The sequence below is a fragment of the Canis lupus genome, chromosome 20 (assembly GCF_048164855.1).
Source record: "Canis lupus baileyi chromosome 20, mCanLup2.hap1, whole genome shotgun sequence".
NCBI classification, from domain to species: domain Eukaryota; kingdom Metazoa; phylum Chordata; class Mammalia; order Carnivora; family Canidae; genus Canis; species Canis lupus.
In genome coordinates, this window is record NC_132857.1 from 28,099,156 (window position 1) to 28,123,895 (window position 24,740).

Sequence of the window (24,740 nt, forward strand, 5' to 3'; positions counted from 1 at the left end):
TTTTAAAATTTTTATTTATTTATGATAGTCACACACAGAGAGAGAGAGGCAGAGACACAGGCAGAGGGAGAAGCAGGCTCCATGCACCAGGAGCCTGACGTGGGATTCGATCCCGGGTCTCCAGGATCGCGCCCTGGGCCAAAGGCAGGCACCAAACCGCTGCGCCACCCAGGGATCCCTGACTTCTACTTTAAAGAAAAAATACTACTAACATTAGTTCATGACACTTTAGGTCATGGAGTTTGTTTGTTTGTTTGTTTTTTTAAGTAAATTCTGTTCCCAAGATCAAGAGTTGCATGTTCTACTGTTTGAGCCAGCCAGATGCCCCAAGTTGTTTTTTGATTCAGAGCCTCAGTTCTATCCTCCTGAATAGTAAAGATCTTTGGGGCTCTTGGGTGGCTCCGTCAGCTAAGTATCTGACTCTTGGTTTTGGTTCAGGTCTCTCAGGTTCGTGAGGTTGAGCTCTGGGGTCACGCTCCTTGCTTAGTGTAGAGTGGGTTTGTTCTCTATCTCCCTCTGCCTTTTCCCCCACTTGTGCTCACGCATGTGTTCTCTCTTGTTAATCTTCTTTCTCATAAATAAATCTTTATTTTTATTTATTTTTATTTACTTTTAATAAATAAATCTTTAAATGAAAAAGATCTTTTTATTCAATTGTGTGAAACATTTAGTAAATCCATTTTGGATTGAAATTGTGGGGATTAGTTAAATTATAGCAAGGTTATTTTCCGGTAGAAAAAAAGATATATATATATTTTTTCCCCGTGTGTTTTAGTTTATCAGCTGTGATAGTGAAATTTTTCTAATGGAGTCAGAAATGTTTGGATGATTATTTTGGACTATGTTTGGTTGGAGGAAAAGATTATGCTGGCCCTGGTATGCTGAGTGAATGAGAGAGAGCATTACTTAATTTGTTTCATTTCACTGGGTCTTTTCCTCCTACTTATACTTAGCCCAACCCAAATTAAACTTCTTAAGACTGACTTGTGCTGTAAGCATCCTCTTACATTCCTATTGCCTATGATAGATTGTTTCTGGCAAACAACTATAGTAGATTCTCTTTGTAGTAGTAGATTTTCACATTGCTTTCTTTTTGAACTCTTCTGTTCTTATAAACTGTCAATATTTTGAGAGCAGACTGTGTGTATGTCTGTGTGTCTGTCTTTAGTGCCTGTCAGGTAGTTAGTGTTCACCGATAAGTCAGTGAAGTGAATTGCATTTCTCATTATGCTTCCCCATGCCACAGAGCGTTTTCATGTATTTCAGCAATTTATTTTTCTTTTCTTTTTTTTAAGATTTTATTTACTCATGAGAAACAGAGAGGTAGAGTATACACAGGCAGAGGGGGAAGCAGGCTCCATGCAGGGAGCCCGATGTGGGACTCGATCCCGGGTCTCCAGGATCATGCCCCCAGGCCGAAGGCAGCGCAAAACCGCTGAGCCACCTGGGCTGCCCATTTCAGCAATTTCTAAGTATGTGTTTGTTTATGGTTAGGAACTGCCTCAGTGATTTTGGTGGTGGCTGCTTATTATCTTACATATGTAGATATTTTTAAAGATTTTATTTATTTATTCATGAGACACACACACACACAGACGCAGAGACATAGGCAGAGGGAGAAGCAGGCTCCATGCAGGGAGCCCAATGTGGGATTCGATCCCAGGACTCCAGGATCATGCTCTTAGCCGAAGGCAGACATTCAACTGCTGAGCCCCCCAGGCATCCCTCTTATATTTCCAGTTTAGGTCTTAACCTTTCTCATGAATTTTTTTCCTGTTCATTCTATTTATTGTATTATTCATATTTTTAAGGCTTCGTTAATATTTGAGTACAGTTTTTATTACTAAAATTAGAGGTTTAGGTTCAATAAAGTGAGTTCTTATTTAACAATACAAGAAAAAATCTTCTTTAGATTTTATTTATTTGAGGGCTATACACACAAGTTCGGGAGAGGTGAAGAGGGAGAAGCAGAGTCCCGACCTAGCAGGGAGCCTGACACAGGGCTTGATTCCACGACCTGAGCTGGAGGCAGGTGGCCTGACTGAAGTTGCCCCCCCACCCCCCTTTTAAGATTTATTTATTTTAGAGAGATAGCTTGAGTAGGAGGGTCTGAACGAGAGAGAATCTCAAGCAGACCTCGTGCTGAGTGCAGAGCCTGATGTGGGTCATGATCCCACGGCTCTGAGACCATGACTTGAGCTGAAACAGGAATTTGATGCTTAACTGACTATGCCACCCAGGCACCCCATAGCAGAGTTCTACAATGTAAAACTTGTAATGACTTCTTGAAGAAAAGCATTTATGCTTTTTTCTATCTACTTTTCTATCTTCATTTATAATTTTGGCAATTATAGATATCACATCACTAAGCTTATAAAACATGTTACTTTGTATTAGTTGGGACAAGAACCATAATTATAAAATTGTAATGTTGGTATGGACCTGTATGCCCAAATATTGGAGAAGTAAGTCTGGGTATTCTAGTTTGTTCAACAGACTAGTCACTACATTGGCTTATGGAATACATTATTTCATTCAAAATAATACCTTTTGGGATCCCTGGGTGGCGCAGCGGTTTGGCGCCTGCCTTTGGACCAGGGCGCGATCCTGGAGACCCGGGATCAAATTCCACATCGGGCTCCCGGTGCATGGAACCTGCTTCTCCCTCTGCCTGTGTCTCTGCCTCTCTCTCTCTCTCTCTCTCTCTCTCTGTGACTATCATAAATAAATAAAAATGAAAAAAATTAAAGATTTAAAAAAAAAACAAAAACAGAAACAAAATAATACCTTTTGAGCAAAAATAATCTTGAAGTTATCTATATTAACCTCATTGTCCAGGCTGAGAAAGTATATGTAGTGGCTTACTTATTTTGGAGGGGAGTAGTTGAAAGCTTGAAGGCTAAGGATATGGTGCAAAGGCTAAGGGTATGGTACAAACTTTTTTGAACTCAAGAGTTTTTGTATTTGCCAGATAAGTCCAGATACCACCAAGTCTGAAATCTGTTCTATGAACTTAGAAGTTATAATTGTGAATCAGAATGATATTCCATACATGATGCAGGGCATAATATAAAGTTGGCACTTGATGAAAAAATTTTTTTAAAGATTTTATTTACTTATTCTGAGAGACACAGAGAGAGGCAGAGATATAGGCAGAGGGAGAAGCAGGCTCCCTGCAGGGAACCTGATGTGGGACTCCATCCTGGGAACTCCAGGATCACACCCTGAGCCAAAGGCAGACACTTAACTGCTGAGCCATCCAGGTGTCCCAGCACTTGATGACATTTTGCTGATTGCTTGAAACATCAAAGGTTTGTGTGTATGAGAAAGACATGATAAGTTCATTGTTTCAGGTGGATTTTTTTTTCCTTAGCTATTTGGTTCTCTTGTTAGTATATAGTATGTATGTATGTATTTATTTTAGTATGTAGTATTTAATAACCATATCCAAATTACTTGTCTTCTCTCTACCTCACTTTCTCTTATCTTGTAAGAGTTAAGCATCCAATTCTTTATCCCTTTCTTATCTTCTCTCTACCTCACTTTCTCCCACCATCCCTCACCCTAGATAGGAGATCAAAGTGCTATTGGGGGACAAACCTGATTTGAAGTTTTGATATTCTTTTAATGTACTTGAAGTGAATACTGTAGTAAGTGGAAATCACAGTAATTTTATTGAGGGATAAAGCTTTTCTTTCTTTTTTTTATTTTACTTTATTTTTATTTATTTTTTTTTAAAAAAGATTTTATCATTTATTTATTTGAGAGAGAGTGAGAGAGAGCGTACGCGCGTGCACACGGGTGGCAGGCGGTAGGTGGAGAGGGAGAAGCAGACTCTTCCACTGAGCAGGGAGCCTGATACGGGGCTCTGTCCCAGGACCCTGGGATCATGACCTGAGCCCAAGACTTAACTGGCTGAGCCACCTAGGTGCCCCAAGCTCTTAATTCTTTTTCTGCATTTGGATATATATCTATAGTTCCTTGAAATGTAGTGAAGCATAAAGGATAGTTTAATGACTTGAGAGATGTTTCTTTCTGTCTGGGTCACTTATTTTTCAATCTTCTATATGGAGTTTTCTGCTATTTCAGTTAGAGAAAGCTGTTTTATTATTATTGCTAGAATCTTTGGGCAACCCATGTTGATGAGCCAGGAAGGCCAAGTATTTTGCTCCGACTGCCACTGTATGTGTGTATGTTTCACCAGTTTATGGATTAGGGCTCTGTTTTCAAATACAGTCACATTCTGAGGTGTTGGAGGCTAGGACTTGAACATATGAATTTGTGTGAGGACACGGTTCAGCCCATAACAGCTACAAAGAGTCTCTGTTTTGGTTTTGGTAAGTGACAGTGGTTTGCAGGAAGTGAAGCTGAAGTGTATAAGGCTTAATGAAGTGACCAGTGAAGACTGGTCACTGTATTGTGAGGAGATTTGTTTTGTTTTATTTTAGGATTGGGTCTTGTCTTTTTTTTTTTTTTTAAGATTTTATTCATTTATTCATAGGGACACAGAGAGGCAGAGACACTGGCAGAGGGAGAAGCAGGCTCCATGCAGGGAGCCTGATGCAGGACCCGATTTCAGGACACCAGGAACACCCTCTGGGCTAAAGGCAGGCACTAAAAACCACTGAGCCACTCAGGCATCCCTTAGGGTTGAATCTTGATGTAAAATATAATTGAACTTTATCCTCTTCTTTTTCTTCCTTCTGGTCCTTTATTTTTAGAGCACAAGTAGTACTTGATCATTCAGGAAAAGTTAAAGTTCTTTCTTTCTTTCTTTTTTTTTTTTTAGAATAAGTTTTATTCAACAAATCTGCAAATGGAAAGGTATTTTTGCCCATCCTCTTAAGTGAAGGAGTAATATTTTTCCTTGGCTTTAACATGTGACTCATTCAAGAGTGTTAGTAATAGCATAGTGATTGTTTTGTATTTGACTTCAGTTGTTTTCCTCTGTTTGTACAGTAGATCCTTGATTTGTCTCTTGGTAAGTGCTTTGTGGAAGTTTTTTCCAGTAGATGAAATATCCCCCATTTTTTAGCTGAGGTGAAAATCACATAACATAAAATTCACTGTTTTAACCATTTTCAAAGTGCCCATTTCAGCACCACTTAGTACATTCACAATGTTGTGCATACGCCACCTCTGCCTAGTTCCAAACATTTTCATCATTCCTAAAGGAAAGTCCACTCCTGATAAGCACTCACTTTCTATTCCTCCTTTCTCCAGCCCCTGGCAACCGCTAATCTTTCGGTCTCCCGCTAATCTTTCTGTCTCTGTGTGTTCACCTGTTCTGGATTTTTCATATAAATGGAACTTAAAAATATGTGACCTTTTATGTCTGGCTCCTTTCACTTAAGATAAAGTATTTAAGCAGGTTTTTTTTTTTTTTTTTTTTTTTTTAAGATTTTATCTACTTGTTTTAGTGGAGACAGAGGAGGGGCACAGGGATAGGATGAGAATCTCCAATCTCAAGTGTAGACTCCCTGCTGAGCATGAAGCCTGAGATGGGGCTCAGTCTCATGACCCTGAGATCCATCACCTGAGCTGAAACCAAGAGTGGACACTCACCCGACTGAGCCATCCAGGCGTCCCATTAACATAATGTATTTAAGATTCATCCATATATCAGTACTGTATTCCCTTTTCTTTTGGCTGAATAATTCTTTTTTTGAGATTTTATTTATTTGTGCATGAGAGACAGAGAAAGAGAGGCAGAGACACAGGCAGAGAGAGAAGTAGGCTCCATGCAGGGAGCCTGATGTGGGGCCCAATCCCGGGACTCCAGGATCACACCCTGGGCCAAAGGCAGACGCTTAACTGCTGAGCCACCCAGGAGTCTCAGAATAATTTTTTAAAAAATTTTTTTAAAAAAAGATTTTATTTATTTATTCTTGAGAGACAGAGAGAGAAAGGCAGAGACACAGGCAGAGGGAGAAGCAGGCTCCCTGATGTGGGACTCGATCCCGGGATCACTCCCTGAGCTGAAGGCAGATGCTCAACCGCAGAGTCACCCAGGTGCTGAGCCACCCAAGTGTCCCTGGCTGAGTATTTTTAAAGCTTCTTTTGATATGTGTAAAAATGAGGGTTTTTTTGTATTTTAAGTAGGCTCCATGCCCGGTGTGGATCTTGAACTCAAGACCCTGAGATTAAGAGTTAGATGCTCTACTGACTGAGCCAGCCAGGCACCCTTAAAATGTTATTTTTGTAACATCGTTGATCAACCATATTTCAGTAAAAAGACTTAATTCTCATTTGAAATCAGTAATATTAGTAGATTATTAGGATGATTTTATTCTAATAAAATTAGAAATGTGATGATTGTAACATGAAAAATAGTAATTTTTAGGAAATACTTTTCAAAGCTACAGCTTTTTATTTTTATTTTTTAAAGTTTTATGTATTTAAATAATCTGTACATCCAACCATGGGGCTCGAACTCATGATCCTGAGATGATTGAGTCAGCCAGGAACTCCAGAGCTGCATCCTTTTGGAATTACTTGCTTAAGTATCTGAATTAAAGCCATTAGTTGAAATCCGGATGCTGAAACTTAGTTGGACTCATAGGACAGTTGATTAAATAGATTCCTTCACCAACCTTATGGACTCAAATGCTTAGCGCACTTTGTGCATTCTAATTTAATTCACACATAGCACTAAGAGAGAAAGAATGTTTATCTCATTATAAATTAGCATTTGTGGGGATTCCTGGGTGGCTCAGTGGTTTAGGGCCTGCCTTCAGCCCAGGGCATGATCCTGGAGTACTGGGATCAAGTCCCAAGTCGGGCTCCCGGCATGGAGCCTGCTTCTCCCTCTGCCTGTGTCTCTGCCTCTCTCTCTCTCTGTCTATCATAAATAAATAAAAAAATTTTTAAAAAAATGTGAACAGTTCTCCATGATTCTACCCCACATCCCCTAACTTAAATGCACACAGCACATTCACCCAATGCTATTATTAATTGTTATTTTTTCCCCTCCGTCAGGCTGAATCTTACAACAAATGCTTATTAGCACTTATTCTGTGAATTGGCCTTGTTCAAATGTATAACTGGTCTCTGCCATTAAATCTAATAATTCATTTTGTAAATATGTTGACTAAAAACTAGAAATTTTACCTATTAGAGAATAGAAGTACAAAAAATGTCCATTTAAAAATGTTATCAAGCAGTGTTGCAATGCTGGTATTTGTAGTGAAAGTGCTTTTTCCCTACTCTAGTGTCCTAGAACGAATACATCACCATGGCTACAGAAATTGGTTCTCCTCCTCGTTTTTTCCATATGCCAAGGTTCCAGCACCAAGCACCTCGACAGCTATTTTATAAGCGACCTGATTTTGCACAGCAGCAAGCAATGCAACAGCTTACCTTTGATGGAAAACGGATGAGAAAAGCAGTAAATCGAAAAACCATAGACTATAATCCATCTGTAATTAAGTATTTGGAGGTAAGTCCAGTTAATGTGCTTCTGATGATCAAACTTCAGCTTTTTAAAAAGAAGAGAGTTTTTAAAATTTAGGGTAATAAGTATAATAACTATGTTTCTTGAATTATAGTAGGATAAGTGGAATTTCAAATGAGGCCAATCACCAGTACTTTTTTACTCTTTGCGTTCATGAATCGTCTCAAAAATTACAAAATTTGAATTCTAGTTCATAGTTTAAACTTTTAGAACAAAGTTCACAGCAGATCTCAGAAAATAGTACTTTACTCTCAAGGCCAACCTTAAAACACTTGTTAAACCCACAGTGTATATGAAATTTTAAGAGACTACCAACATAGGAATATTTCTGTGCGAACATACATTCAAAATAGCAGTTTTGCATGTCTAAGACACTGGTTCTAAGAACACTGATTTTCCAAGCCCCTGGTGGTGGGTAGCTCTTCTTGTCAGAGAAAAGGGCTCCACTTTTCTTGAGGGTCAAGCACATCTATGTGGTGAAAGCAACTCTGACATGACAGCTAAAGGTGGAGTTAGGGCTGTCTAGTGTCTAGACCTCTGCATGATATTTCTTTCTTTTGAGCTCTTTATTTACTTGTCTTCACCTAGGAATTATTAGCCTCTGTGATTCGTTTTTCATTACTAATGCTATTACTTTAATCAGGTTTTGATCTGCTCTGGCCTCCTTTGAAGAACATCTGTTTGCTTTTTCTTACCTGAGACCATTTATTTATTTATCTATTTATTTATTTTAACGTGAGATCTTTTAAAGACCTGTTTGCATATTGGATAATTAGCATGTTGCAGACACATAAAAGAAAAAGATTTACTCAGAGATTAAGACAGATTTAGATTTAGATTTAGATTTAGATTTATTTAGGTTTTTCCAGGGAATTCAGTTGGAAAACTAGTCTAGGAGAGCTTAAGAGGAATTAAGAAAACCGAGGACAAGATATCAGGAATTGTGCTGACGATTTTGAGGGAATTGGAGACGTCTGCTTATCCCTTATCCTTTTTCCTTTTATTAAAGCATGGTCAGTGAGAATGTGTTGGGGTCAGCAGTACCTTGTTTGATTGGTTGGGGATGAGGTGAGTAAAGAGAAGAGGGAAATTCTAAACAATGTCAGTAGGATAAGGTCTTTTTAAGATACCCACTGTTATCTTTGTTATAGAACATAATGAAAAAGTTTTAATCCTATTTTCTCCCCATTTGATAGCTTACATTTTGTTAATATTTTAGTTTCAAACTGAGTATAATTGGACCATATACTAATTAATTAATTTGTTTATTTTTAAACAGAATAGAATATGGCAAAGAGACCAGAGAGATATGCGGGCAATTCAGCCTGATGCAGGTTATTATAATGATGTAAGTATTAAGATATGTTATACTAGCTTAATAAAACCGCTGCTTGGACATTTTGACGTAAAGCTATGTGATCTCAAATGCAAACATGGACTTTTTACGTTTTTATAATTAAAACATTCCTAAAGAGATAATGTATCTGTGTACTCTGCGAGTTATTTTTTATTCTCAATTAAAACTTCTAAAGTGGACAAACTTTTGATTTGGGGCTTAAAACAGTGTCCAGTGAAAGATTGCACTGCCTCAGAGTCTGTGGAATAGGAAAGTTAATTTTATTTTATTTTTATTTTTTTATTTTTTTATTTTTTTATGATAGTCACAGAGAGAGAGAGGCAGAGACACAGGCAGAGGGAGAAGCAGGCTCCATGCACCAGGAGCCTGACATGGGATTCGATCCCGGGTCTCCAGGATCGCGCCCTGGGCCAAAGGCAGGCGCCAAACCGCTGCGCCACCCAGGGATCCCGGAAAGTTAATTTTAAATTTGGTTTATTATCAACCTGTTTTTATTGTCTTGACCTTGAGAAGTAATTAGGGGAAATTTCATACTTGATTTTGTTATTTGTTTAGTAATGGCATTTAACTGTCCTGTATCTCAGTTTTCTTCATTTAATTAATGCAGACTGATTATAATCTATAATAATAGTTTTTTTGAAAGTCCTGTATACTCCTGAATTTGTCTTTAGATGTTGAAATAATTACCTTGCTATGTCTCTGATTTATGCCCTGTGTGTAACCAGGAACTTTTATTTTTTTTATTTTTATTTATTTCTTTTAACCAGGAACTTTTAAAACACAATTTTCTCTTTTTGTAGCTGGTCCCACCTATAGGAATGTTGAATAATCCTATGAATGCAGTAACAACAAAATTTGTTCGAACATCAACAAATAAAGTAAAGTGTCCAGTATTTGTTGTTAGGGTAAGTATTCTGTTGGATATTTTTTTGTTGTTGGATATTTTTAAAAAAAATTAATCCTGAGTTATAACTTCTGAACATATATTTAGCAGGACAAAATTGTTTTAAATGTATATCTGGGATAAAAATTGGTATGTTGCTGATAACTTCATTTTGGAATACCCAATCATGCTTTTGAATTGTTCATGTTGCAATTTCCATAGAATTCTCTGAGCAAGTCATGGGTCTGTATTGCAGCAGGTCTCAGACTTGCTCTTGAATAGCAGGGCTACTTTTGCTGCTGTTTAGAAAGCCAGCATCTCAAAGTTAACGAAAACTGTTAATATGTCGCTAGTAAGGAAAACACCTGAGAAGAGCTGAAGACCAATGGTTGACCATAAGTGTTAGCTTCATAAAGGTACACAGTAGGTACTCAATACATTTGCATGACATTTTAAAAAGTATAATTTTTAGATAGTAGATTGGCATTGTTCAAAATTTGAAAATTTGAAGGGGTTTGCAGTAAAATGTCTTCCCATCTTTGTCTCCCAGGCATCCAGTTAATATTTCCATTTGTGATAGTATAATCATCATCTTTGTGGTTTGCTAATAAGTAAGAATGTACTTGTTGGTTAGTAAGACCAGAAATGTAGGATAGAATTAACAGAGTGTTAAGCAAATAAGAATTGGGAGGAAAAAAGGGACAGAAAAAAGATAGTAATGGCAAGCAAGCATTGTGGCAAATGAGCAAAATAAGCAAGTCCCCGATATTAGGGAGGTAATGGTAGAGAGCAGGGAGAACCAAAGGGCTGGGGGAAATACTGCAGTCAGTCTTAGGTGTCCTATTTGCTTCAGAAGTCTAAAGCACTAGAAACATCAGTAAAGAAACACTTGTTTTTTGGCTTCTTTTGTTGGTAGAGCCAACCAGTAAGTAGTATAATTTTGTTTGCCAGGGAATTTGATAAAAGGAGTTGGTGTGCAGCTAATTTTTGTATCTTCTTAGCGTAATAGAGAAAATCTTTTTGAAATGAATAAAATATGAGCATTTTGTATCACAGTACAGAATGATAAAATTATATTTGTTACAGTTTTTTTTTTTTTTTTTTGTTACAGTTTGTTAGGTAGATTTCTCATTTGGGGATCAAAGTGCAAGGTCTTAGGAGACATTTGCACACAGTAGAGGCATAGTCCACATTAGAAGGTATTAAGACATCAAGTCCTGTGCTTATAGTTTGGTTGGAACCCATAGCAGATAACAGAAACTAGGAAAGTAGGGGGATTTTGTTTATAATAAAATCATGATGTGCAGTTTAGCAATAAAAAGCCAGGTTTACCAAATAGTCTTTATTTTACATATCTCATCCTGCTATTTCTTTTTTATTTATTTATTTTTTTATGATAGTCACAGAGAGAGAGAGAGGCGCAGAGACACAGGCAGAGGGGGAAGCAGGCTCCATGCACAGGGAGCCGGATGTGGGATTCGATCCTGGGTCTCCAGGATCGCGCCCTGGGCCAAAGGCAGGCGCCAAACCGCTGCGCCACCCAGGGATCCCTCATCCTGCTATTTCTATAAGCACACTTGTATTTTTCAACTATGTGTCCACATAGTTTTTAGTTTGGAAAATAGGATTGTTGTATTTTTATTTCATGTATTTACATTGCCTAAGGAAAATAAGTTTGTAATCTATCATAGAAGCTTGAAAGTAAAAAGAAAAAAAGCAATGTTATGTTTAGAGTTGGTAAGCATATGTCACAGATTCCCCTTAGTATGCAAATTGTGATGTTAAAATATTGCTGTAGTGTTAATCATGACTTACATTTTTGGAGAGTTTATGAGCATAAGACTTGTCAATGCTTGATATTGTGAATAGGGGAAAGCTTTAAAAAGTTTTTGTTTTTTTTCTTTTTGTTTTTTAAATATTTTATTTATTTATTCATGACTTTTTTTTTTTTTTTTTTTAAGTACATTTAGTTGCCAGGAGAAGTTTGCTAGCCTTGCTGTCCTTAAATTGGTACTTAGCTTTTTCATAAAACACCTGTTAACTTCTCTGCCTTAATTGGTTCACTAGCAGGTGTAATCCTTTTTTGATTTACTTTGGTGACCATTTTATGTTAGCTTGCTAAGCATCCTAGGAAAATGTGGTCTTTGCATGTTTTGTTTTTAGAGGTGTAACTTAACCAGGTACTTTTAATGCATTTACTATTTTGTTTAAAGATTTATTTATTTTGAGAGGGGGGAGAGAGGGAGAGAGAGAAAGAGAAAGCAAGCACAGGCCGTGAGGGAAGGGGCAGAGAGAGAATCCCAAGCACATGGTGCTTGATCTCACCACCCTGAGGTCAGGACCTGAGCTGAAACCGAGCGTTGGATGTTTAACTGACTTGAGCCACCCAGGTGCCCCTTGCATTTATTATTTTTATTTTTATTTATTTATTTTTTAAGATTGTATTTATTTATTCATGAGAGAGAGAGAGAGAAGCAGGCTCCATGCAGGGAGCCCGATGTGGGACCCGATCCCAGGACTCCAGGATCATGCCCTGAGCTGAAGGCAGGTGCTAAACTGCTGAGCCACCTAGAGATCCCCCATTTATTATTTTTAATTTGGTTAATGAGCTAAAGTGCTAAAGCTTTCCCTGTGCTGTTAATGAGTTCTTTTCTGACAAAGTACTTGCTTATAATTCTGAACTATGCTTAAGTGAAAGTATTGTCTATTTAATGTTGAGTATTAGATATTTTATAATACTTTCTAAGTGTTTTAAAAATTAGCTAAGATTCTTTTTTTTCTTCCCTAGTGGACTCCAGAAGGAAGACGGTTGGTCACTGGAGCTTCTAGTGGAGAGTTCACCTTGTGGAATGGACTCACCTTCAATTTTGAAACAATATTACAGGTAACAGTAATCATCAGACAATAGCATCCTCCTGTGGTACTGTAAAGAACTGGAGATACAGTTACTTTATTGGCATTTTAAGCTTAAAATTGGACAAATAATTCTTGTGAGGTAATATAGGTTCCTGTAAAGCCTTCGATCGTTATATTCTTTTACATAATTTTTAAAATGTCTTATGTTTTCACAGGCTCATGATAGCCCAGTGAGGGCCATGACTTGGTCACATAATGACATGTGGATGTTGACAGCAGACCATGGAGGATATGTGAAATATTGGCAGTCGAACATGAACAACGTCAAGATGTTCCAGGCACATAAGGAGGCGATTAGAGAGGCCAGGTTTATACACAATATACCATTTTCTGTAGTCCCTATTGTCATGGTTAAATTATTCTCTAAGTGTATTCTCGGTGCAGGGATGCATGGGCTCTGTCAGATTCTGGGATACTTTCTGCACCCTATAAACACAATATTTTTCCTTGTTTTCACACACTCACCATTTTGCTGGCACTTTTCTGAAGTAGTGTTGTCCCGGTATCAGCCTTTGCAATATGTTAGAGATGTATTGTCTGCCGCATTTTGCACTGGTTTTCTCTTTTCATTTATGGTTAATAATGTGTATACGTTATTCCTTTTTATTACCTACTGTGTAAGACAAGAATCTTTCATTCCGAATAAAGAATTCAGTCTTTAATTATACAACTGAATAAAATCTAAAGCCTACAGAAAACACCTTCAGAGTTCACACAAAATACAAGAAAAAAAGGCTTAAGTGAAGACTTGGTTGGCTTGGTTATGCCACGACTTCAAAAGGAGAGTATAGTAGGACTAAAAACTCGCAAGTAACTCTGGATGTGGCAAACATTAATGGAGTAATGAATGGGTTCTTCAAGCTTTGAAACTGTAAGCAAACCATTGTCAAGAGGACTCTAGGACTTTTTCTTCTGATTCGCTGTTGAGAACATCAGTTACGCAAATGTATAATAAGTGGAGTTTAAAATATTTTCAGTGAGCTGTATATTTTTACATATCAATGAGATATGTATAGTAAAACCGGAAAAAAAAAATCTCAAAAGCAAGCCTGAAGAATTGCTGCAGCCTCAGAATAAAGCTAAGCAGCATTCTTTACGGGTGTACTGCCCATGTGTGGGAGGAGGTTGACATCTTTATAGAAACATCATCCACTGCAGTCACTTGTTTCTACTTTCAGAATCTTTACAAAAATTGTTGGATAAACATGCTTCTACAAAGACTGTGCTTTAGTGTCCTGCTTATACATTGAGTTTCACAGTTGGCTCTTTGTTAGTTATAGAACTCAAAAGTTCAAGGGAGTTCTTCGAGATAGATGAGAAACTTGATGGTTTTTCACGACAGGGAGGGAAAGATGGCAAAATCATTTGCAGTAGATTATCTTTGGCTTCAAACACAGTCTGAATGTCTCTTTGTTAAAGTTTTCCTTACAAGGTGCAACATTCATGGAAGAGCTTGCCAGGGAGAAGATGTGAAAGTTTCCCACAGACTTTTCAAATAAATGAGAAACATTAATGTAGGGATATTTAACAACTAGTCTTTAAACAGCCTGTCCAAAAATTTTTAGCTTATCATTTCATGAAGCATCTGAGGCAGAAGCTGATGCTTAATTTTTTGAGTGATATTCCTATATAATGTAAAGGAATGTTTACAGGAATATTTCAAAAGTAGATTTCATTTAGTTTCTACACTTAAATCAGCTCCTTGTATTCTGTTGGTAAGGCAGGAAATACTGCACTGTGGGGAGTGTGGGAAGCATTAGTACTAATAATACACTTGTAAAGTTCTCGGACTATTGGTGATTGAAAACTAAGAAGCAACTACTCTGGTGAATTCTTCTTTTGATGAGATGCATTTATTAGCTGACAACATTCTCTTTAAGGGCTTCTTCACTGTTGGAATACTTCCCTCTCCTGTTTATAACGCAGCACAGTGTTTTTATTTTTCCCTGTCTGAGAAGCACAGATAATCTGTTAAATGCTGACTTCTTTCCCCTGCTGTGTGTCTTCATGTAACAGTTTCTCACCCACGGATAATAAATTTGCCACATGCTCTGATGACGGCACTGTTAGAATCTGGGACTTTCTTCGTTGCCATGAGGAAAGAATTCTCCGAGGTACGTGTACTAACAGTACTGATTGGAATATTTAAATAGGGAAGGCATTTGTGGTTAAATCATCACAATACCACAATAGTAGCTTACGTCTCCATTCAGTTTTTTTTACATATACACCGTCTCAGTCAGGCTCTTTAAAGAAACCTGAACACACTCTCCAGTTCACATTCATTTTGTAGATTTTTTACTGCTACTAAATCTTTGAATTCTTTGAGTTGAATTAAATACAAGTGTTCCTCTTCTTCTGTCATCCCCCGACCCCTGCAAATAACTTGCTTATCTGTATTCATCTGTTAGGGCTATATTCCTGTCTTACAGCCAGCATGGCTTTCTCCAACATAATGGCACTGTGATTTTATTTAGATAGCTCACATTCTCCTGGCATTTCTTTTACAATATGATTAACTGAGGTATCAGTAACTGCCCTTCTCATTATTGCTATTTCTGAAAGCAGGTGTTGTGTGTATGTGTGTGTGTGTTTTTTTTTTTTTTTTTTTTTTTTTTTTTTACTAACAGAATACTACATTTCTGTACTACCTGGCCCACTTGTTACTAAATTTTTTCTTGTTTACTTTTATTGATTTCATAATTATGAACTAATGCCTATGAATTATTCCCTCCTACAAAGAAATTCATATTTTTTACTTGGATTAGCTTAGTTTTAGACTTCATAAAGTGGGGCTGTTGAAATACTAACAGTTTATCAGTACTATTTATGTGAATTCAGTGGGTGCTAGAGTTACGGAATTAACTATTTTATATGTGTGTTAGAAACATTGAAAAAACATTTACATTAATAAAAACATTTAATCTCATTAGTTTATTGTTAAGCAGGAAGGTAGTATTCTCAAGTGCTTAATTTGAATTTACACTGACTTAATAAAGAGTGAATTTCACTCCATACTCTTGAATCCAATATACCATAAAAGTAACATCTTCCTCTGACACATAAATGCTGGGTAGGCACATGGGTGCCACAGAACACTGGGTGTCAAGAAATTACTATTCAGAGATTTTCTTTTCTGTTCAAGAGTCTTGGTTGAATTTAACAACATTCCAGAGCTTAATTTATATCCTATAGTGTTGATGTTTTCTAGATAAGAAAATAAATGCTCTTGATATGTAATCTGTATTCAAGCTATTTTTTTTTTTTTAAATCATGTTTATTTAGACATTCCTGGCTTTTTACCTTTTGTCTGGGTTAATCCACAGTGCTGTACAGTGGTAGCTAGCATAAGGATATAGTACCTATCATTGAAGGAGTATACTCACTATGAACGTTATAATACTATACACCTTCAGAACTAGATGGGAGTTTTTGGAATCACTTAGCTGGAGTTATTTTATAGATGAGCATCATGATCCAGCAGGCTTAAGTGACATATTCAAGGTAAAAGAAGTTCATATCCAGGACTAGAATCTTACACTTGATGTTGTAGTCTAACACTATGCTAATGTTGCAGCTTTTCTCAATTTTTTTTTTTTTTTAAGATTTTATTTATTTATTCATAGAGACAGAGAGAGAGAGGCAGGCGCAGAGACACAGGCAGAGGGAGAAGCAGGCATCATACAGAGAGCCTGACGTGGGACTTGATCCAGGGTCTCCAGAATCACACCCTGGGCTGCAGGCGGCACTAAACCGCTGCGCCACCGGGGCTGCCCAGCTTTTCTCAATCTTTTTTTTTTTTTTTTTTTTTTGCTTTTCTCAATCTTAATGGAAGTCTTAGCTGTTAAATAGCAAAAAGATGGTTAACTTTTTCTAGGCTTTGAGAATCCTTTTTTTTTTTTTTTAAATTAAGACTTTTAAATTTATTTATTCATGAAAGAGGCAGAGACATAGGCAGAGGGAGAAGCAGGCTCCTGTGGGGGAGCCCGATGTGGGACTCAATCCCAGGACCCCAGAATCATGCCCTGAGCCTAAAGCAGATGCTCAACCTCTGAGCCACTTAGGTATCCTTAGGTATTGAGAATCCTGAGTTATATAGAGGAAACACAGTAATTGTAGTTAGTTACTAAAGTAATGCTAAAATATCAAGGCGATTATCTTTACAGTGGATTAGGTAGGATTATAATAATAACTATGCATCTTGGATTAAATAAAAGAAAACCTGCTATGTGATAACATGTTTCACTTCCATGTTACTCAATTTTGGTAATGAAACTGTTTCTAAAGGCTTTTTTTTTTTTTTTTAAGATTTTATTTATTCATGAGAGACACAGAGAGAGAGGAAGAGACATAGGCAGAGGGAGAAGCAGGCTCCTCCAGGGGAGCCCAATGTGGGTTTTGATCCCGGACTCCAGAATCATGCATGCCCTGAGCCAAAGGCAGAGGCTCAACCAGTGAGCCACATAGTCGTCCCAATGAAAATGTTTCTAGGTAGCACTTAAGAACTTTTCCTCTGAAATTTAGAGTATGTGAGTTATTCTGGCAGTTAAATATTTTCAGATTTGAGTTGAGGCAAATTTGGATAAAATTAAATGGATGCTGAATTATTGTTCTTCCTATATCTTAAAAAATAGACCAGCATCCTGCCTATATTGAGAGTTGAATTTTATTTTTTATGTGGAAGTTCTTTTTATTTTCATTTTTGCTGTGGAAATTTCAAACATGTACAAAAGTATAATGAATCTCCATGTACTTTTAGGATGTATGTTCTAACTTATTCATGATCTTTGCTCCCATTTGAAAACATTTTAGTACCTCAATGACTATATGGGACCAATATGAATATATTAAACCCAGTTAATTATACCACCCAAGAAGTAGTTCTGATAGGTTTAGTCGAGTTATTAGATACCAATTATCCATTTTCTGTCATTCCTTATTTCTCTAAATTCTTTGATTTTTAGCAATGATTATAAAACAGTGAAACCAGTTATAATTTCCCTATCCTTCAGTTTTGGGTTGAGAATCCAGTGGGTAATGGGATTCCAGTTGTTCCAAGGCTGATGTGAAGTTCTTCACAGAAAATTTTAATTGAATATAATTTAGCTTTATATGCAGAGAGACAATTGGGTCATAAAGTCAATAGGAATAGGACCTTCCAATGTCTAAAATGTCAGTTGGTCTCTATGAAGGGATGATGTTCAGGTAGCCCACACAGACTGAAACATTGGGCAGGTAAGCATAGTCCTGCACAAGATTAGTGGTGTACCTCAGACCAAAACTTGACTTTAAGTATTAAGAAAATCTAGGAACATTTTATTGAAGGAAATGTTTACAACCATGTAGTTCAACTCTTTATCAAATATTTATCTTTTCTACATCATTCCTGAAACCCAGTCTTCTACTCATCAACATTTTTTTTTTTTTTTTTTTTTTTTTTATGATAGTCACACAGAGAGAGAGGCAGAGACATAGGCAGAGGGAGAAGCAGGCTCCATGCACCGGGAGCCCGATGTGGGATTCGATCTCGGGTCTCCAGGATCACGCCCTGGGCCAAAGGCAGGCGCCAAACCGCTGCGCCTACTCATCAACATTTTTAAAAAGAGATTTTATTTATTAATTTGAGAAAGGGAGAGAGGGAGAGAGAGAGAGCACGTGCATGCGAGCACAATCGTGTGCACAAGTAGTGGGGAGGGGCAGAGGGAAAGGGAGTAGCAGACTCCCTGCTGAGCAGGGAGCCTGATGTGGGCTTGATCCAAGGATTCTGGGATTATGACCTGAGCCAAAGGCAGACACTTAACTAACTGAGCCACCCAGACGCCCCTACTCATAAACATTTTTAGTGTTAATAATATTCACTACCTCAAATAATTCTTTTTTTTTCTAATTTTATATAGCTCTAATTTTCAGAAAGTTCTTTGATTATATCAGAAATCTGCTTCTGTATGACTTGTCCTGCCTCAGGAACACAAAAAATTAAGTTTATACTTTCTTCATGGCAGCCCTTTAAGTATCTGAATATAGCTATCATGTCTTCTTTTTTTTAGTGTATGTGCTGCTAACATGAGCATTCTATCATGTCTTTTTTTTTTTTAATTTAAAGATTTTATTTATTTATTCATGAGAGAGACAGAAAGAGGAGGCAGAAACATAGGCAGAGGGAGAAGCAGGCTCCATACAGGGAGCCCAATCTGGGACTTGATCCTGGAACTCCAGGATCATGCTCTGAGCCAAAGGCAGACAGTAAATCACTGAGCCACCCAGGTGTCCCTCTGTTATGTCTTAATGTAGATCATCAATTGTAAGCATACAGGATCCCTGTGCATGGTAGAAGCCATGATTCCATTCTGTTGACTGCAGAATTTATAGTTGCTTTTTAGTGTCCTTTCTGAGGTGGTTCTCATGCTTTCTTAAGAAAAAGAAGTGCCATAATAGGAAGTAATCAGTATTTTTTTAAGGTTCAAGTGAGCACGAATCTATTGGAGATTTGCTACTCAAAAGATCATGATGATTGGTTCATAGGTAGGAAATTTGATTATGTTACAAAATTGAGAAGTATCATGTACCACTAATTACTAAAACATATCCAAGTCAGCATAATTCATACACAATTATCCTTCTTTTCTACTATTACTTAGAGCACTTAATTTATGGGCTAGGATTAAAAGAACATTTAAGCACCAGAAGTACATGAATCTAAATGAGCCTCTAGTTTATTGATATTTATGCACTTGACTCCCAGTGAAATAGAGCCATTAAAATCCATTTATTTAAATAATGAGCAGATGCTAAATGTATACTACCTTTGGTAGAAGAATCTTTTTACGAAGTATGACACCTCCTCTCCTTTTTTTTTTTTTTAAGATTTCATTTATTTATTCATGAGATACATACACAGAGAGAGGCAGAGGAAGAAGCAGGCTCCATGCAGGGAGCCTGAAGTGGAACTTGATCCTGGGTCTCCAGGATCAGGCCCTGGTCTGAAGGCGGTGCTAAACCGCCTGGGCTGCTCCTCCCCCCCTTTTAAGATGTTTTTATTTATTCATTTGAGAGAGCACATGAGGAGAGAGGGAGAGCAAGAAGCAGACTCCCCACTGAGTTGGGAGCCTGTTGTGGGGCTGGATGCCAGGACCTGGAGATCATGACCTTGAAGGCAGACACTTATCAGTGAGCTACCCAGGTGTCCTCTCCCCTCATGCTTCTTAAAATTTAGTAGGGAAGGGGATCCCTGGGTGGCGCAGGGGTTTGGCGCCTGCCTTTGGCCCAGGGCGCGATCCTGGAGACCTGGGATCGAATCCCACATCAGGCTCCCGGTGCATGGAGCCTGCTTCTCCCTCTGCCTGTGTCTCTGCCTCTCTCTCTCTCTCTCTCTCTCTGTGACTATCATAAATAAATAAAAAAATTAAAAAAAAAATTTAGTAGGGAAGATAATGTCACATACTTAAAATGTGGAGAATATGGGAGAAGAGTCTTGATAGTGTTAGAAAGGTAGTTTTATCTGCATTGAGTTAGTAGATCACTTAAGACTAGCTAAAATGTACATGAGAAAGGGTTTTTTTGTTTTTTTTTTGAGAAAGGTTGAAAACATGGAATCAATAAGAACACTGAAGTAAATTTTAGTGAGAAGCATAATACTCAGAAGAACCCAGTTTACAAAGTTTCAGCATGCTTTACTTTTGTTTTACCTTCTTGGTTTTAATAATAGCTGACACATTACATTTACAATGTATTGGGCATGTTCCAAGAACTTTTCTTTTTTTTTTAAGAGAGTGAGCTGGGGTGGGAGGGTGGGGGGAGGGGCAGAGGGAGAGGGAGAGAATCTTAAGCAGGCTTCATGCCCAGCGTGGAGCCCGACGGGAGGCCTGATCTCACAACCCTGAAATCATGACCTGAGTCGAAATCAAGAGTTGGATGATTGACTGAGCCACCCAGGCACCTGTGTTCTGAGAACTTCATTTAATTTTCCTGGTAACCCTATGAGCTAAATGCTGTGTGGTCCACATTTCACAAATGGGTAACCAAGGTACAAAAAAATTAAATAAACCTGTCTTAAGGTTAGATAGCTTGTAAGAGGGGGCTAGGATTTAAACCCAGATTTTTGAGGTCCAGAGCTCATACTCCACCACTATGTTAAACTGCCTCTTTTCTGTTTACCACCAACATGGATGTAGTGATGTCTTCCTGAGCTGTGATGACAATATATGTTTGGGGAGAAGAGTGGCGTATAGGTAGAGGGAGCTAATTTAGATACTCAGGTTCATTTTACCGTTCTTTAAAATTGTCCCTGTAGGTTATAGGTTTTCAATGTAGGATATATTTAATAACAAAAATTAAACTACACTAAACTAAATGGGTTATAAGATATATGCTAGTTTTTATAAATAGAATATAGACATAATAAGGAGTTATACTGAGACTTATTCAGGAGGTAAGTTCTCTTCAGTTTTCAGATGTAGCACTCATGGAGTGGAAATGAACCCCTGAGTACACACAATTTAAGAAAAAGAATATTATTAGTACTTTTGGTAAGTCCCTATGTATCCCTTCCTTGTTACGTTTACTGTGGTCTTTAATAAATGAGATTGACGCCTCTGCAGAGATCTTTGGTTCAGCAGTGTGTTTTGAATTGTGTGAAGACATGTTTATGAAGTCTGAGTGTTCCAAAAACCTTTGATGCTATTTACTGGAGATAATTTTACTTAACAAAGTAGAATTGACAAACCATGTAGTTTATGATTAATAGGCCTGCTTGTACAATACTTCACAAAACATTCCACAAGATTCTATCTGTTCTCCCCAGAGAACAGATACAGAAAACAGAAACACCCAGCTTCCTTTAAAATAGCCTGTGTCAGAATAACTCCTTCCACTAACATGGCATACATATATTAATATTAAAAGGTCTTCAAGCACATCTTAATCAGACAACCATGTAAACTCATTTTACATATGGACACTGGTTTTCTCTATCTGTGTTACTAACCCTTATTTTGGAAGGAAGAGTTTAAGGCTCTTCCCTCTGCTCTCCTGAAAAGACTGGATTATGTATGGTAGGTTCTCCTATGTAAAGAATCATCTGAGTATATAATGAGAAGAAAAAAGACTTCAGTCTAAATAAGACTTCTGAAGCACATTATTTGAAGAAATTAGTAGGGTTCTGAAATATTTATTTTACATGGTACATTCACATTTTTGCAGGAATTGTTTTAGATTTTTAGTTTTTGTTTTTGTTTTTATTTTTGTAAAAGATTTTATTTATTTATTCAAGCGATACACAGAGAGGCAGGCTCCCTGCAGGAAGCCTGATGCAGGACTGGATCCCCAGGACCCTGGGATCACATCCTGTGCTGAACGAAGGCAGATGGTCAGCTACTGAGCCACCCAGGCGTCCTGTTTTCAATTTATATTTTATTTTTTTTAAGATTTTATTTATTAATGAGAAGCACAGAGAGAGAGAGAGAGAGGCAGAGACAGGCAGAGGGAGAAGCAGGCTCCATGTAGGGAGCCCAACGTGGGACTTGATCCCGAGTATCTAGGATCACGCCCCGGGCTGAAGGTGGCGCCAAACCGCTGGGCCACCGGGGCTGCCCGTTTTCGATTTTTATATTGGGCTTTGTTCTTTCTATCTCTGTACTTATTTTAAGTGTTTACATAATGTGGCAAAAACTTGTTGAAAATAGATTTTTGGCTTTCTTGGGATGTCAGCTCTGCACGCTGCTGCTATCATAGTGCTTTAATTAAGAGTCAAACAATTCCCAGACGTTCTTATATATGAAGATTTTTGTATATAAAGTTTTTTGACCGTGATAAATCACTATGATAAATAATTTAGGCTGTTAATTTTCAGAAAGAGTCTGCATCTTTGCATTAATTATTCTATAATTGTCTACTTCAGTTTATTATGAGTGAATCCATTTGCTGATGAATTAGTTACCTGGTTATATCATAGAGCTTCGCAGCTAATTGGGTCTTAGGTAGTTTTTGTTTTTTTTTTTTAAGATTTTATTTATTTATTCATGATAGAGAGAGAGGCAGAGACACAGGCAGAGGGAGAAGCAGGCTCCATGCACCGGGAGCCCGACGTGGGATTCGATCCCGGGTCTCCAGGATCGCGCCCTGGGCCAAAGGCAGGTGCCAAACCGCTGCGCCACCCAGGGATCCCATGGTCTTAGGTAGTTTTTAAAGTTAAAATTCAGAGCTTTGGAAGGAGCGATAAAATAAGGTAAATATGTAATGTTTTTGGCTTTTTTATGTTTAGTAGGTAGATCCTTAGATTGAAGTATGGTATCAAAAGTAGTTTCTTGTCAATGAGGGCAGTTAAGTACCAAAACAAATACTTTAAAAAAAAATAGTTTTCCCCTTTACTTTTTAATGATAAACTAGAAAACCATTTTATTTTATTTTTTTATTTTATTTTAAAAATTTTATTTATTTATGATAGAGAGAGAGAGAGAGGCAGAGACACAGGCAGAGGGAGAAGCAGGCTCCATGCACCGGGAGCCCGACGTGGGATTCGATCCCGGGTCTCCAGGATCGCGCCCTGGGCCAAAGGCAGGCGCTAAACCGCTGCGCCACCCAGGGATCCCTAGAAAACCATTTTAAAGTTTGATTTAAGGCCTATCTCAGGAATCTGTAAGAAGCACCTATTGTGCTGTGATATCTTTAGTTACAGAATAAAAATTTCTATTTAAAGAAAAAAATAGTAGTTTTTAGGTTATTTCCCCATTTTCATTTATAATTTTTTATGGATTAGTTCATAAACTAGTCTTAATTTCTCCAAAATACACTAATAAGTTTCTAAAAGCTAGTCTGCTGATGCCTCTTTCTGTTTTCCCTCTGAAGGTATTTTGATACAATTCTCTTTGAGACAACTTTACCCTTAGTAGCATGGCTTTAGAATAACATGTTACTTGGATTATGAGCCCAGTGAATTGTATCTGCTTTAACTTGCTGATAGTTTTAAATACTGTGTTGGTCCCTAGGGAACACCAGGAAGGCACAGCCACCACAGGGGGCCTGTGGTGCCTTTGAGTAGGGCTAGGTAGAATTTCTCCTGCTCAGAATCGTCCATCTGGAAAGGGAGGGAATGCCTTCTGTAATTTTCCTGACAGCTGGCAAGCTAAGCCTCCCATTTGAGTGTAGGACAGCTTAAGAGCTCTTACAACAGCTTTTTTTATACCTTTCTATAGGAAAAAATTTCTGTAATTCAAATATGTCTTCTATCCCTATATTCTAGACCTGTATATAATAAATTGAACTCTACTTTCATACATAATCCTTTAAATATTTAAAAATGCCAAAATTTCTCTTAAGTTTCTTATCCAAGTTGAACACTAAATTTCCCTTTACTCTTTCTTGTGATTTCTGGACTCTACCACATTATCTCACATCAGGAATTAAGGTTCACCATTCTGCACGTCTGTTCTTACTGAATTGCAGAGGGCACAACACCACATGAATTTACTCTAAAACCTACATTTGTTTTTACATAAACCCATAAAACCATTCTAGTAAACTATAGAATTGTTGAAAACTTAATTACTGGACTTTATGTTTATCTCTATTTATAATTTTACATATTAAGTTTCTGTTAATTAAATTTAACATTACAATATCTCCTTGAATCCTATTATCTAGAGAACTAGTTTTGGATCACCTCTAAATTTGCAAAGCAGGCCATCTAGATTAATTAAAAAAATGCACAGGACAGTTGGTCTTGTAGCCCTTTCTGCAGACTTGCCTTGCTGGTAACAAACATCCAATGGAAACTTAGGTGGGAAATGGTCTTTCAGTTAGGCAGTTACAAAGCCATGATCCTCTGTTTTGATCTTTAGTTCAGAGGATTGCCTGTGGTTTGGCTATAATTTCCTTGATCAGTAATTCTTAAAAAAAAAAAAAAAAAGATTGTTTTAGTTATGACTTACCTCAAACCTCTGGTTTTCAGTGGAGGCAGTAATACCTTATAATGAGCATTTTGTAAAGATTTTTCTGTCTCACTTTTCTTTCTTTTTTTTTTTTTTTTTAAATTAATTAATTTATTTATTCAGAGAGAGATAGAGGCAGAGACACAGGCAGAGGGGGAGAAGCAGGCTCCATGCCGGAAGCCTGCCGCGGGACTTGATCCCGGGTCC

At 37.5% G+C, this 24,740-nt stretch overlaps 1 protein-coding gene across 8 annotated transcripts in view; it reads left to right on the forward strand.

The window, feature by feature from the left end:
* The window catches only part of WDR33 (WD repeat domain 33), a 123,854-nt gene that overhangs the window by 48,965 nt on the left and 50,149 nt on the right, over nucleotides 1-24,740 (forward strand). For 7 of the 8 annotated variants that reach the window (XR_012013045.1, XM_072788706.1, XM_072788705.1 and 4 more), the window contains 6 exons: nucleotides 7,212-7,438; nucleotides 8,733-8,801; nucleotides 9,611-9,715; nucleotides 12,482-12,577; nucleotides 12,765-12,916; nucleotides 14,626-14,723. Coding sequence is in view for 7 of the 8 variants with exons in the window: in XM_072788706.1 (XP_072644807.1) it covers nucleotides 7,235-7,438; nucleotides 8,733-8,801; nucleotides 9,611-9,715; nucleotides 12,482-12,577; nucleotides 12,765-12,916; nucleotides 14,626-14,723 (724 nt within the window). In the remaining variant the exon portion in view is untranslated. Of the gene's footprint in view, nucleotides 1-7,211; nucleotides 7,439-8,732; nucleotides 8,802-9,610; nucleotides 9,716-12,481; nucleotides 12,578-12,764; nucleotides 12,917-14,625; nucleotides 14,724-16,235; nucleotides 24,559-24,740 lie in introns of those variants that run through there. The other variant, XM_072788708.1, reaches the window with a different exon arrangement.